The sequence below is a fragment of the Hemiscyllium ocellatum genome, chromosome 26, assembly GCF_020745735.1.
Source record: "Hemiscyllium ocellatum isolate sHemOce1 chromosome 26, sHemOce1.pat.X.cur, whole genome shotgun sequence".
Lineage (NCBI taxonomy): Eukaryota > Metazoa > Chordata > Chondrichthyes > Orectolobiformes > Hemiscylliidae > Hemiscyllium > Hemiscyllium ocellatum.
In genome coordinates, this window is record NC_083426.1 from 7,685,963 (window position 1) to 7,702,083 (window position 16,121).

Below are 16,121 nucleotides of genomic sequence, written 5' to 3' on the forward strand. Positions count from 1 at the left end.
ATGTCCTGATGCAACTTCGTTTGTGTGTGTTGGGGTGGTTGTTTTCATAGTTCAGGACTTGTACTCTTCGGGTACAAAGAACACCGAACGGAGAATTCACAATGAAGGTAGACAGGAAAGCCACACACACAGACCAAGTCCTGAACTATGAAAACAACCACCCCAACACACACAAACGAAGTTGCATCAGGACATTATTCACAAGGGCCACAACTCACTGCAGCACACCTGAACTACAAAAAGAGGAAGAAGAGCACCTATACAAGGTATTCACCAAGAACGGATACCCGCGCAATTTCATCAACAGATGCCTTAAGGAAAGACAATGAAATGAGGACATGCCACAACCCAAAGGACTGGCCACACTCCCATACATCAGGAGCATTTCTGAACTGACAGCCAGACTGCTGCGACCACTAGGACTCATAACAGCACACAAACCAACAGCCGCCCTCAGACAACAACTCACCAGGACGAAGGACCCGATACCCAGCATGAGCAAAACCAACGTAGTGTACAAAATCCCATGCAAGGACTGCACAAAACACTACATAGGACAAACAGGAAGACAGCTAACGACCCGTATCCATAAACACCAACTAGCCATGAAACGACATGACCAGCTATCCCTAGTAGCCATACACTCAGATGACAAACAACACGAATTCGATTGGGACAACACCACTATTATAGGGCAGGCCAAACAGAGAACAGCCAGGGAATTCCTAGAGGCATGGCACTCATCCACAAATTCTATCAACAGACACATCGACCTAGACCCTGTATACCGGCCACTGCAGCAGACAGCAACTGACAATCAGAAGCGGCAGATTCAAACCAGTATAAATGCCGGAGGAATCAGCACACAAGCGCTTCACAGGAGGCTCCCAAGCACTGAAGATGTCACCTAGAAAGGTGAAAATGTGTTGCTGGTCAAAGCACAGCAGGTTAGGCAGCATCTCAGGAATAGAGAATTCAACGTTTCGAGCATAAGCCCTTCATCAGGAATAATCATTATTCCTGATGAAGGGCTTATGCTCGAAACGTTGAATTCTCTATTCCTGAGATGCTGCCTAACCTGCTGTGCTTTGACCAGCAACACATTTGCAGCTGTGATCTCCAGCATCTGCAGACCTCATTTTTTACCTAGAAAGGTGACAAAACATTTGCAACAAAAACTCCCAGCTCGGCGAACAGAACCACAACAATGTATAGCATCTCCAAGATATACTCCAGAAATTTACCAACGCTCATTTAGACAGCATCTTCCAAACACCATCACTTCCACCTCAAAGGTAAAGGGCAGCAGATACATGGAAACACCATGCCCTCGAAGGCACTCACTACCCTGACTTGGAAATAGACCACAGTTCCTTCACTATCACTGGGTCAAGTTCCTAATAGTACTCCCTCAACAATGTTGGTTTATCAATATCACATGGACTGCAACCGTTCAAGCAGCTCACCACCACCTTCTCAAGGGCAATAGGGTGAACAATAAATACTGACCCAGACACCCACGACTCATCAGTGAATAAAAGGAATTATAACATGCAGCAAGGAATTCGTTTTACTAGTTCGTAATTTTGAACAATTTGGCTTGAAACTCCACGAAATAAAAACCCCCTAAAGTACTGGTCAATAAAACAAAATCCCTCCAAAAACATTCAAAGCGAAAAACCGTTAATGAAAATGGCGCTGAAACCGGGCAATGCAACTTGTGTAATAGAGGGGAGGTGATGTTATAATACCTCACAAAGGTTGAACCGTTTTGAAAAGTCTCTTCAAAAGAATCATTTAAAACTGTTAATTTACATTTAAAAAACGATCAATTTAAAAAAAACTAAATCTTCCGCTGTATAGTTGCATTTCTAAGTGTGCGTGTTTATCGAATCTCCCCTCTGTGCGGAATGGTATTGCCGGTTGTCCGCGAATGACGGTTTTAAATGGCGGATGGAGTAGCCAGGAAAAAGTGTTTAAAACTCAGCAAACGTTTGGGAGTAAAGAAAAGTATTTCGTTCTTTATCAGGTTAGCATTTTAATGAAATTACGCGATTTCTAAATGCTAGTCGTAAATCTCTGTTCAGACTATGAGCATTTTGAGAGCTTGGTGGAAGATTTGGGTGTGAAGACCATTTTGGGTGTGGTAAAAGTGCGCTCAGGATAGAATACAAATACATTTATATCTCCAAAACATGTCACGCAAAATCTTAACATGTAAATGGCACCCAATGTGGCTTCAAAAGCATTGCTTAATTTGATGTCTAATTCTTCAAGTGAGAATGCTTATTTGTTGCTTATTACTGTTAATGATCTGAAACTTCATTCTTCAATGTTTATCCTACACTGACAGTCTGGTTTAACGTCATTGAATGGTACTAAATACACAGCATTTGTTCAGTTACAGATTATTCAGGAAGGAGAGAATCTGAATTGTTTTATTCATTGCCGTATTGGACAAGGGGTGAAAATGTCTTTGTCGTTTGTTACTCAAGTGTTTTGGAATTATTTGAATTTATTAGAGTGGCTGACATTAGGGATTGAACTCTGCTACTTCTTGCTGTTTTTGTAGTGATGATGGCTTTTTAAAGGATGGGTTCTTGCCACATGCCCAATGCTTCTCCTTCCCAACTTGGGTCTGGCTTTGACTCCAAGATGCTGTACAGGAGCTGATTTATGGAAGGACAGCAGGGTGCTGCTTGACTGACAAGGAGCTGGAGATGAGGTTGATAAAATGCTTTTGGGAGATTTTTGATCTATCCAACCTCACTCCATGTTTAAGTTCGACAGAATTGATGTTTAGAAGCTGAATGCCAACCTGCAAGAAATGAAAAATGTGTTGCTGGGAAAGTGCAGCAGGTCAGGCAGCATTGACGTTTCGGGCATAAGCCCTTCTTCATTTGCCCTTATGCACGAAATGTCGATTCTCCTGCTCCTTGGGTGCTGTCTGACCCGCTGCGCTTTTCCAGCAACACATTTTTCAGCTCTGATCTCCAGCATCTGCAAGTCCTCACTTTCTCCTAGCCTGCAAGAAATGACCATGTCAGACGTCAAAAGAACAGCAAGAGTGTGAAGAGCAGGTGGTGTTCTGGAATCAATGAGTTAACAGCAGATCTGTTGAAACATGGCAAGAACATAGTTAAGATGTACCTCGCACATCTTTTCCACAAGGACTGGACTGCTGAAAATACCCCAGAAAACTGGAGGTGAGGAACAATTGTCAAGCTACTAAAGAAGGGAAACATTGATTACAACCACTGCAGAGTTGTAACACTGCTATTTGTAATTAGCAAGGTCTTCACCAAAGTGCTCCTTAACAGACTTACTTCAGAAATAGATGGAACTCTTTGTGAAGTACAGGCAGATTTTCAGGCTGATGGTTCAGTGAGTATATCTTCATACGTCATTCTTTATATATCACATGGCAGAACTTGGAAGCCATTTATAAACAACTACATAGAAGATATCAAAAGCCTTCTTCAAAATCTATCATCAAAATATTCTGTTAATCAATTGCAACCAGTGTGGCATCCCCGAATGGTATTATTACATCTTCGTAGCCTTATACGACAATTTCAGCAGTTTTGTTGAGACCAGTACTGGCCTCTTTGATTATCATCATAAAAATACCACAAAACTACAATCTTTTTCATTCTTTTTGTTTTTGTTATTGATTTCATTGTGAAGAAGGGGATTGTAGATGCAGTATTTGGTGTTCTGTGGCAACACCATTGTATCCAACACATGGACTCCAGTTCTGCAGACCACATTTGCTTTGCTGGCTGAAAAATCGTGGTAGCTCCAAGACCTGGCCGCCAGCCTTTGGATTTATACTGTACTTCAAAGTACATATTATTGATAATTAGATAGCAATAAAGCCACTTCCAATTGGTACAAAACTTTTTGAGGATGTCAACCACTTCCTCTACCTAGGAAGGAATAGCTCCTGTGGAGGATGATAGAGATTGATATCAAAAAAGATTTGTCAAAGGAGCATTGTGTGGAGCCGTTGGGAGACCAATGTGGGCATCCAACAACATCAAAAAGGCCTTGAAGCAGCTACTCTGCTGTTGACATTAACAATGGCACACAATCTATGGGAATGAAATATGGAAGAGAATAGCAAAGCTCTCACTTAATCTGGCATCTTTCATCACAATCAGTGTAATACTTTCGTACTGCAGCCTCTACATATGATACCCAATGAGGAAATGCTATAGAGGACTGGTCAGAGACACCTGCAGAACATCGTGGTGAAGCAATGATCGATGGTGGCAGGACACCTTCTGCATGCCCTGCCAATTTGGCAGTAGATATCACCAAGGAAGATTGGGATGATCAAAGAAAACCCTGACACTGTATGTTGATGAAGACCTCCAAGAGCAGAGCAGGGTAGAAGCAGAAAGAAGGCAATGGATTGTGGCTGTGACAGAATCTTGCAGTCCATTGTCTGAAATGGAAGTGAAGGAACTAAGTCTAAGTAAAACATTAATGGAAGGGTATGGCACATGACCCATGCACCTTCACTCAATCCAATATTCATTCTGAGCAGTGAGTTTTTACAAACCTGTTGCTCGTCCGAGTTCTGACTTGAATTGTAACCAGCCAAAAATTCTTGACCTACCACTGTGTGAGGGGAAAGGAGACAACTCTTCAACTATTAGTTTTCTTTGCATTCTCTCCTTTTTTGGCATTCACCCCTTTGATCTCATTCCCCTCTATAATTAACTAATTCTCTATCACTTTTGCACTCCCATGAGATTAATAACTATTTAGTTGTAGTGAGATAAGTCACAGAAACCAAGCTTGTATCAAAATCTACTTTGGATAATAAAATAGACATTAGTATAATTAACTCAGTATGATTAAAATTTAGGAAAATAGACAATCAGGCAATAGTTCACCTCCCACAGAAATGTAAATTGTCAAGTTCAGACTGTGTTCTTTCACCCTTGTAACTAGAATAAAATAGAAATGTATTATTATGTATGCTTTTACGTGAAAAATCAGTGAAAATTTTTAAGTCGCCCTATCATGGCACCTACATCAATGACTGATGTCATACAATAATTTTTTTAAAAAGTAAACTTTAAGACCAAGTTCATCACAGTTCAGTTAACGATTCCTGGGCTCAGAGAAAGCTGACTTCGGAACAATGGAATATCCTTAAGACACACCAGGATGCGACTGCCACGGCGGGCTCCTGGCTTCGAGGCTGGAAGCCTCATAGAGTCATAGAGTTATAGAAATGTACAGCATGGAAACAGATCCTTTGGTCCAACCTGTCCATGCTGACCAGATATCCCAACCCAATCTAGTCCCACCTGCCAGCACCTGGCCCATATCCCTCCAAACCCTTCCTGTTCATATACCCATCCAAATGCCTCTTAATGTTGCAATTGTACCAGCCTCCTCCACATCCTCTGGCAGCTCATTCCATACATGTACCACCCTCTGCGTGAAAGAGTTGCACCTTAGGTTTCTCTTATATCTTTCCCCTCTCGCCATAAACCTATGCCCTCTAGTTCTGGACTCCCCGATCCCAGGGAAAAGATTTTGCCTATTTATCCAATCCATGCCACTAAATCTTTCCGACAGGAAGGAGACCAGAATTGCATGCAATATTCCAACACTGGCCTAACCAATGTCCTGTACAGCCTCAACATGACCTCCCAACACCTGTACTCAATTCTCTGACCAATAAAGGAAAGCATACCAAACGCCCCCTTCGCTATCCTATCTACCTGAGACTCCACTTTCAAGGAGCTAGGAACCTGCACTCCAAGGTCTCTTTGTTCAGCAACACTCTCGAAGACTTTACCATGAAGTATATAAGTCCTGTTAAGATTTGCTTTCCCAAACTGCAGCACCTTGCATTTATCTGCCACATTTAGCCCATTGGCCCATCTGGTCCAGATCCTGTTATAATCTGAGGTAACTCTCTTTGCTGTCCACTACATCTCCAATTTTGGTGTCATCTGCAAACTTATTAACTGTACCTCTTATGCTCGCATCCAAATCATTTATGTAGAGGTCCCAGCACCGATCCTTGTGGCACTCCACTGGTCACAAGCCTCCAGTCGGACAAACAACCCTCCACCGCCACCCTCTGTCTTCTACCTTTTGAGCCAGTTCTGTATCCAAATGGCTAGCTCTCCCTGTATTTCATGAGGTCTAACCTTGCTAATCAGTCTCCCATGGGGAACCTTGTTGAATGCTTTACTGAAATCCATATAGATCGCATCTACTGCTCTGTCTTCATCAATCTTCTTTGTTACTTCTTCAAAAAACTCAATCAAGTTTGTGAGACATGATTTCCCACGCACAAAGCCATGTTGACTATCTCTAATCAGTCCTTGCCTTTCCAAATACATGTACATCTTGTCCCTCAGGATTCCGTCCAACAACTTGCCCACCAGTGACATCAGGCTCACCGGTCTATAGTTCCCTGGCTTGTCCTTACTGCCCTTCTTAAACAGTGGCACCACCTTTGCCAACCTCCAGTCTTCTGGCACCTCACCTGTGACTATCGATGCTGGGCCTCTTGCTGAGATATCTGTATCAATCACTTCTCTAGCTTCCCACATAGTTCTCAGGTACACCTGATCAGTTCCTGGGGATTTATCCACCTTTACCCATTTCAAGACATCCAGCACTTCCTCCTCTGTAATATGGGCATTTTGCAAGATGTCACCATCTTCCATATCCTTTTCCACAGTAAATACTGATGCAAAATGCTCATTTAGTATCTTCCCCATTTTCTGTGGTTCCACATAAAGGCCGCCTTCCTATTCTCTCCCTAGTAACCCTTTTGTCCTTAATGTATTTGTAAAAACCCTTTGGATTCTCCTTAATTCTATTTGCCAAAGCTATCTCATGTCCCCGTTTTGTCCTTCTGATTTCACTCTTAAGTATACTCCTACTTTCTTTATACTGTTCTAAGGATTCACTCGATCTATCCTGTCTATACCTGACATATGCTTCCTCCATTTTCTTAACCAAACCCTCAATTTCTTTAGTCATCCAGCATTCCCTATGCCTACCAGCCTTCTCTTTCACCCTGACAAGAATATACTTTCTCTGGGTTCTTGTTATCTCATTTCTGAAGGCTTCCCATTTTCCAGCCATCCCTTTACCTGTGAAAATCTGCCTCCAATCAGCTTTCAAAAGATCTTGCCTAATACCATCAAAATTGGCCTTTCTCCAATTTAGAACTTCAACTTTTAGATCTGGTCTATCCTTTTCCATCACTATTTTAAAACGAGTACAATTATGGTCGCTGGCCCCCAAAGTGCTCCCCCACTGACACCTCAGTCACCTGCCCTGCCTTATTTCCCAAAAGTAGGTCAAGTTTTGCACCTTGGTAAAAACAATGACTGCAGATGCTGGAAACCAGATTCTGGATTAGTGGAAGAGCACAGCAGTTCAGGCAGCATCCGAGGAGCAGTAAAATCGACCGTTTTGGGCAAAATCCCTTCTTCAGGAATAAAGGCAGAGTGCCTGAAGGGTGGAGAGATAAGCTGGAGGAGGGTGGGAGTGGGGAGAAAGTAGCATAGAGTACAATAGGTGAGTGGGGGAGGGGATGAAGGTGATAGGTGGAAAAGGCAGGTAGGACAAGTCATGGGGACAGTGCTGAGCTGGAAGTTTGGAACTAGGGTGAGGCGTGGGAAAGGGAAATGCAGAAACTGTTGAAGTCCACATTGATGTCCTGGGGTTGAAGTGTTCTGAGGTGGAAGATGAGGCATTCTTCCTACAGGTGTCTGGTGGTGAGGGAGCGGCGGTGAATGTTGGGCCACAGGGCGGTGTGGCTGATTGGTGCGGGTGTCCCGGAGATGTTCCCTAAAACGCTCTGCTAGGAGGCGTCCAGTCTCCCCAATGTAGAGGAGACCGCATCGGGAGCAATGGAAACAATAAATGATATTGGTGGATGTGCAGGTAAAACTTTGGATGTGGAAGGCTCCTTTGGGGCCTTGGATGGAGGTGAGGGAGGAGGTGTGGGCGCAGGTTTTGCAATTCCTGCGGTGGCAGGGGAAGGTTTGCAATTCAAGTTTTGCACCTTCTCTATTAGGTACATCTGCATATTGAATCAGAAAATTGTCTAGTACACACTTAAGAAATTCCTCTCCATCTAAACCCTTAACACTATGGCAGACCCAGTCGATGTTTGGAAAGTTAAAATCGCGTACCATAATTACCCTATTATTCTTACAGATAGCTGAGATCACTTTACAAGTTTGTTTCTCAATTTCCCTCTGACTATTGGGGGGGTCTATAATACAATCCCAATAAGGTGATCATCCCTTTCTTATTTCTCAGTTCCACCCAAATAACTTACCTGAATGTATTTCCAGGAATATCCTCCCTCAGCACAGCTGTAATGCTATCCCTCATCAAAAATGCCACTCCCCCTCTTGCCTCCCTTTCTATCCTTCCTGTAGCATTTGCATCCTGGAACATTAAACTGCCAGTCCTGCCCATCCCTGAGCCATGTTTCTGTAATTGCTATGATATCCCAATCCCATGTTCCTAACCATGCCCTGAGTTCATCTGCCTTTCCTGTTAGGCCCCTTGCATTGAAATGAATGCAGTTTAATTTATTTGTCCTACCTTGTCCCTGCCTGCCCTGACTGTTTGACTCACTTCTGTTCTCAACTGTACCTGTCTCAGATCAACCTCTTTCCTCACTATCTCCCTGGGTGCCCACGCGCCCCCGCACCCCCCCCCCCTACAGAATCCCCTAACACAATTGATCTCTTGGCAGCTGATGTACCCCTCGTTGTATTAAAGCCAATCTCAATAACAGAAACTTGGCTGTTCGTGCTACATTCCCCTGAGAATCCATCACCCCCTACATTTTCCAAACAGCATACCTGTTTGAAATGGGTATATCCACAAAAGACTCCTACATTAGCTGCCTACCTCTCTTACCCTTCCTGGAGTTAACCCATCTATGTGACTGTATCTGAAACTTTCCCCCTTCCTATAACTGCCATCCATCACATACTGTTGATGTTGCAAATTCCTCATCGCTTCTATCTGTCTCTCCAACCGATCCACTCGATATGATAAGGTTCGTATCCAACAGCATTTATGGCAGATATAATCCGCAGTAACCCTTGAACTCTCTTTAAACTCCCACATTTGAAAGAAGACTGCCATTCATGGATGAATCATCTTCAGCATCCAGGTATTCTAGTGTTCTGGCAGACTAAGATGATCTCCACATAGGGAAACCCCCACACCAGGCTGAGACTGCCTTTCTCCCCCTTCAGGCACCCAGGCCTAGGTGCAAACCTGAGGCCTCAGCCCAGCCAGCACTGCTAGGCCTGGGGATTTGGTCTGGGACCTGTTCCTTTATCGACAGGAAACCCTGGGCTAGAGTGCAGCTGTGTCTGGCTCATCTGGTTGTCACTGTTTCTGGATTAGTGGTACTGGAAGAGCACAGCAGTTCAGGCAGTATCCAAGGAGCAGCAAAATTGACATTTCGGGCAAAAGCCCTTCAGGAATAAAGACAGAGCCTGAAGCGTGGAGAGATAATCTAGAGGAGGATGGGGTGGGGAGAAAGTGGCATAGAGTACAATAGATGAGTGGGGGAGGGGATGAAGGTGATAGGTCAGGGAGGAGAGGGTGGAGTGGATAGGTGGAAAAGGAGATAGGCAGGTAGGACAAGTCCGGACAAGTCATGGGGACAGTGCTGAGCTGGAAGTTTGGAACTAGGGTGAGGGGGGGTGGGTAAGGGGAAATGAGGAAACTATTGAAGTCCACACTGATGCCCGGGAGTTGAAGTGTTCTGAGGCGGACGGTGAGGCGTTCTTCCTCCAGGCGTCTGGTGGTGAGGGAGCGGCGGTGAAGGAGGCCCAGCACCTCAATGTCCTCAGCAGAGTGGGAGGGGGAGTTGAATGTTGGGCCACAGGCGGTGTGGTTGATTGGTGCGGGTATCTAGGAGATGTTCCCTAAAGCGCTCTGCTAGGAGGTGCCCAGTCTCCCCAATTGAGAGGAGACCACATCGGGAGCAACGGATACAATAAATGATATTAGTGGATGTGCAGGTAAAACTTTGGATGTGGAAGGGTCCTTTAGGGCCTTGGATAGAGGTGAGGGAGGAGGTGTGGGTGCAGGTTTTACAGTTCCTGTGGTGGCAGGGGAAGGTGCCAGGATGGGAGAGTGGGTTGTAGGGGGGTGTGGACCTGACCAGGTAGTCACGGAAGGAAAGGTCTTTGCGGAAGGCGGAAAGGGGTGGGGAGGAAAATATATCCCTGGTGGTGGGGACTTTTTGGAGGTGGCGGAAATGTTGGCAGATGATTTTGTTTATGCGAAGGTTGGTAGGGTGGAAGGTGAGCACTAGGGGCGTCCTGTCCTTGTTACGGTTGGACAGGTAGGGTCTGAGGGCGGAGGTGCGGGATGTGGATGAGATACGTTGGAGGGCATCTTTAACCACGTGGGTAAGGAAATTGCAATCTCTGAAGAAGGAGGTCATCTGGTGTGTTCTGTGGTGGAACTGGTCCTCCTGGGAGCAGATACAGCTGAGGTGGAGGAATTGGGAATACGGGATGGCATTTTTGCAAGAGGTAGGGTGGGAAGAGGTGTAATCCAGGTAGCTGTGGGAGTCTGTTATGGAGATTATTAATGGGGAGGGAGATGTCAGAGATCGTCCAGGTAAATTTGAGGTCCGGGTGGAATGTGTTGGTGAAGTTGATGAATTGCTCAACCTCCTCGTGGGAGCACGAGGTGGTGCCAATGCAGTCACCAATGTAGCGGAGGAAGAGGTGGGGAGTGGTGCCGGTGTAATTACGGAAGATCAACTGTTCTACGTAGCCAACAAAGAGACAGGCATAGCTGGGGCCCATACGTGTGCCCATGGCTACCCCTTTGGTCTGGAGGAAGTGGGAGGATTCTGCCTACTTCATCCTCAACTTTCCGAGCTTAAAGAGAAAACTAAGAAAGAAGAGAGGAAAAAAAAGCAAAAGTCAAAAGAGGTGGGGAGGAAAGAAAGCAAGCCAATAAGAGTGAACAGGCCCCAGGCTCAGCACCCCCTCTCCCGCCAAATAAAAACTCTGCTGCCATCTTGAGGACAAAGCACTAACTTTAACTCTGCAAGTTATCCTTTTTAGGATCTGTTGCTTATCAATCCTTGGAACATAGGATTGTTCTGTAGCCAAAGAGATCATCTGGAGAATCGACCAAGTCTTCTTTAAAAAAAGAGAATTTGTGTACTGACAGTCTGTATCACAATAAGGTTTCATGTCAGTTCTTCACCTGGATATAAGTTAAGGTACAACTATAAACATATAGTCATTACATTATATCACTTTAAAATAAAGTATTTTTGTACTAATGTTGGTAGTTATGAGGAAGATAACAGTAAGCTCTGAAAGGTTGTAAAACCCAATATAGTCTGAAGAGATCAGTGCAGAAGATCTGGAAGATTAGAGATGAAACTAATAGCATTTGTTTGTGGACATGTCTTTCTCTGCCATGCCATAAAAAGTCTCGGCTGCAAGATGGTGCTTTCTTTAATCCTGCACTGCTTCAGTACTGTACAGAAGTGCCAGCTTATATTTTTGTATGCCAGTCTCTTTAATCCACAACTATCTAACTCAGAAGCATGTGCACCATATCTCACCTGTTTAAATTGTGTATACAGGGGTTTAATATTGCACATGGCCACAGTCAATCAGCATATCCTCTTTTGTCTGGTAAACCTGTACAGTCCTTGTATCAAAAACGTCTATTGGTTGAAGCAATGAGATAACCACTGGTCTTTCACCTCGAGAACTGGGTTCAAATTCAGTCCATGAATGTTTCTTCTGTTGCTTATGTAGTCACAAATTTAACATGTTAGAGGAAAACTATACCCAAATACAGAAGATTACATCTATCTGAGACTTTGAGTCATAAATTGTTGCTTAATTATCTATGCATTTCCTGCTGAACTAGGATTGTTTTGGGCTTCTTAGTTTTAATTTTCCTTTTGTGATTTAAGCAAAGTATCCATTATCCATATGATTCCTCTCATTTAAGCGTTGTTCACTTTTGTCCCTTATCCAAAGTTCACAATTTTTGAGGTTCAAATCCAAAGGATGTGGGTGTCACTGGTTGGGTGGCATTTATTGCCCATACCTAACAACCCAGAGGACAGTTAAGAGTCGAGGAGAAAATGAGAACTGCAGATGCTGACGAACAGAGTCGAAAAATATGGCACGTGGAAAACGCAGCAAGTCAGGCAACATCCAAAGAGCAGGAGAATCGATGCTTCAGGCATAATCCCTTCATCAGGAATATTGGGGGAGAGGGGGACGTGGTTTGAGAGATAAATTGGAGGGTGAAGTTGGGGCTCGTGGAAGGTAGCTGGGAAGGTGATAGATAGATAGTATATTGCTGTGGGCCTGGGGTCACATGTACGCCAGACCAGGTGAGGATGGTAGATTTCCTTCCCCAAAGACTGTGAAGCAACTGGGATTTTCTTAAAATTTGACAATATTAAGATCATCATTAGAATCTTATTTCCAGATTATTTTTGAATTCAAATTCCACTATCTGCCATTACCTATTGCCTACTGCATTTTCAACTAAAGCAATACACTAGAATTTACAAAGATCTTGTTTATTAATTCAAATAAGATATCAAGGAGTCAATTGCAACAAACTGTATTGGCAGTTCATTTATAGGTAAATCAAATGTGTAGAAATTTCGGAATATAGTATTTATCTGTTTATAGAGAGCACCTTTTGAAATAATAGTCTGCTCCAATTGATTATCTCCAAATAATAGTCTTTTGTTGTTTAATGTCCAAAGTTCAGAATGCAATCTAGGTGGTGGGCTTCAATGTTCATCTCTCCAGTCATCACTATTGATCTAGCTAGCCAAGTCTTAAAGGAAAGAGCTGCCAATTTAGCTCTGCACTAAATAAGAAATCCATCTTGAGAGAAAAATCTACCTCCTGATCATCGTCTGATTCAGAAGTATCGATAACAGAGCGACCACTGCAAAACTCTTTGGTAGCAGGCTGCATCATCAGCATGAGGATATACGTGTGTGTGTGTGTGTGTGTGTGTGTGTGTGTTATAACTGACATAAATTAGATGTATTCAGAATCGATCAAGCAACTCAAGTTGACGTCCATTAGTTGCTTGTAAACCTCAATTACAGGAAAATTTTATTCTACCAATCTGCAACAACTCAGCACATCTCTCACTTCTCCTTCCATTATATTTAACCCAGGCAACAAATCTTGGGAAAGCTCAGCAGGTCTGGCAAAAACTGTGGAGAGAAAGCAGTTTTGGACGTTTCTTCAGAATGTTCATTACCATTAATGATGTACTGATACAATTCAATAAAACTTTTGTTTGACAATGCATTCCAAACCTCCAGCCTATCCAAGGGCAGCATGTGGATGAGAACATTATTGCCTGCTCAGAAATTAAGATAAAGGTAAAGTCACCATAGTCTGACCAAGCCATAGGACTGCTCTCTCATTAGACAGGGCCAACTTGGGGTGATTTAACCTGAGGGTGACCATATCTCGAGCAAGGGGAGAGAGAGGTTGAGAAGGTGAGTCCTTCATAGTGACCTCAGTTGGTGCAGAAATTGAAACCATTGGTATAACTGCATCACAAGCCAGCTAACTGACTCCCACATGAAAGTAAAGGACTTTATAAGTTATAAACAAAAGAATAGTTCACAAATAATAACTTGTTTGTAGAAAACAATCTTTAAAAGTCTGGTGTCAGAGGAAATCTTTCACACTTTTATTGTAGTTTAAATATCAGCATTATTGCAGGACTTTCTTGGAGAAGAATGTTCAGTACATCATGAAGTTGCCTACTTTTTTTAAAATTAAGAGATGCAGTTTATTTATAAGTAGATTTGGGAATCGGGCTGAGATGTTATTAAATACAGCCTCCACCACCTTTAAAAGACATCAAGGACACTGCCTTTTCTACAGGCATTGTGGCTGTGATGATCTTTTGCACGCTACCCAGCTCACTACTGGATCTTTAAATCAGAACGTCTGATCTGTAGCTGGTTTCAGCCACACAATGACCGATACTGATATTTCCTAACCATATTGGCCTGCAAGTTCAAGAAATCATTACATGGTCGGAAATAAGTTGTGGCCTTTCATACTTGTGGATAACTAATCTCATCAGTTTTTTGCTAAGTTGAAACTTGAAAACATGGAGATTTACCCCAATCTTTGCAGTAAATTTACTCCAATGACAGATGTGAATTCTACAAGGGGTGCCATCAAGGTACGTCCATTCAAGGATGTGTCCCTACAATGAAGATTCAGTTAGGATTCTGGACTTTGGAGATAATCTGTCCATGAAGTTAACCTCTTAGCAGTCATCTTAGCCATCTTATTTACTTAATAAGCTTTTCAAGAGATCATGTTTGGAATAATGAAGAAGAAATACCTTAACTGGCTATGATATTTACTCTTAGGAAAGGCTAGGACTAGAGAGTGAAGGGATGATCCTTTAGAATTGAGATGAGGTGGGGGTTTCTTCATCTAGAGGGAGTTGAATCTTTGGACCTCATTGCCAAAGTCATTGAATGTATTTAAGATAGTGATCCTTGATTTAGTAAGGGGATCAAAAGAAAGCAGGAGAATAGGGTTGAAAAATATATCAGCCATCAGCAAATGGCGCAGCAGACTCTGAGCTAAATGGCCCAGTTTCGCTTCCAATATCTTATGGTCTTTATGTGCAGAGGTTTGTTCTGTTAGAATTGAGCAGAGAAGGACAATAAACATCTATTGAGAGATGGTGTTTGTTTTGAATACAGCAGTTCTTTTATTAAGTTGCAGAATCTGCTATTTGAAAAGTCATTTGCCTCAGTTGAATTCTCATTCCCAAATCACGATTTTAAACATTACTGAATATTAAGACAGTTGAATTGTTAATCTTTTAATTGTAAAATAAACTCTTAAGACTACAGTATGATGCTATTATTTTTAAAAAGAAACTTAATCAACTTAAGTAAAAGAAATCTTCATATCTAGTTGTCCAATTGGTTTAATTACAACAAACTGTGTCGTATTGATCAGGAAAATCCAAGGTATATTTGCAAGGAGGAATTCCTCATTGTGAGGTGCTACAAAAGAAAACGGTAACCTTATCAAAGATATATTTTATTGAAGATGTAAATAATGCTTGCTCATTTCTCCACTCCCCCCCCCCCCCCCCCCCCTCCAGAACTTAAGGCAGAAGCTACTTAAATTTTCTCGTTTTTTTGTTTGTTTGTGTTTGAACACGTAAGTAGATATTTTCAAGCTTTATGTAGTAATACCTCAATTGAAACTGTCTCTGCTACGCTTCCAGGCAGTGCATTCTGGAACCAAACAACTCTCTGTGAAAACGCTTTTTCTCCATCACATTTACTACTTTTGTGAATCACTTTAAATTTGTGCCCTCTTGATTCTGATTATTTGAAAGCAGGATATCTTGCACCTGTGTATTCTGTTAGACCCCTCAATTTTGAAAATGTCGATCAAATCTCCTTTTTAGTCTTCTGGCTGAGGAAACCAGTCAATTACAGTCAATTGAGGAAACTAGTCAATTTCTCCAGTCTATTTCATAACTGGTTCCAGAGGTGAGAAAAGTCATGTTTGTAGACCTCTTCTTTACCTTCTCCAATGTGTTCATATGCATCCTGAAGTGTTGCGCCACCCACCCGCCAGAACTCTAGATCTTTATGTGCAGGTGACCTCCAACTAGTGCCTTATACAGGTTCACCATAATATCCTTGCTCATGTACTTTATGCCATTTTTAAAGAATACTGCAAAGGCTATGGACCTGACCATATTCTGCCATTAGTACTGAAGACTTGTGCTCCAAAACTTGCTGTAACCCTAGCCAAGCTGTTCCAATACAGCTACAAAACTGACAAATACCCCACAATGCAGAAAATTGTCCAAGTGATCCCTGTACTCAAAAATGCAGGACAGATCCAACCCAGTCAATTACAGGTAGTTCTTATATAAAGTTTGTTTCAGCAGTACGATTTGGCTATAACATCGCTGAAGAATTAGGGAATGGGATTTTCAAGAACGCTTACCTTTATTTGTAATAGCGCGATTCCAGCGGCAATCATTGGCTCATTTGCAGAACAAAGTGT

At 42.7% G+C, this 16,121-nt stretch overlaps 1 protein-coding gene across 2 annotated transcripts in view; it reads left to right on the top strand.

Annotated features, from left to right (window-relative positions):
* Nucleotides 1-1,930: 1,930 nt before the first annotated feature.
* LOC132828316 (lamina-associated polypeptide 2, isoforms beta/delta/epsilon/gamma-like) overlaps nt 1,931-16,121 on the top strand; it is a 64,855-nt gene continuing 50,664 nt past the window's right edge. For both annotated transcript variants that reach the window (XM_060845308.1, XM_060845310.1), the window contains exon 1: nt 1,931-2,029. In XM_060845308.1, coding sequence (XP_060701291.1) covers nt 1,934-2,029 — 96 coding nt within the window. In that variant the 5' untranslated portion in view covers nt 1,931-1,933. The remainder of the gene's footprint in view (nt 2,030-16,121) is intronic.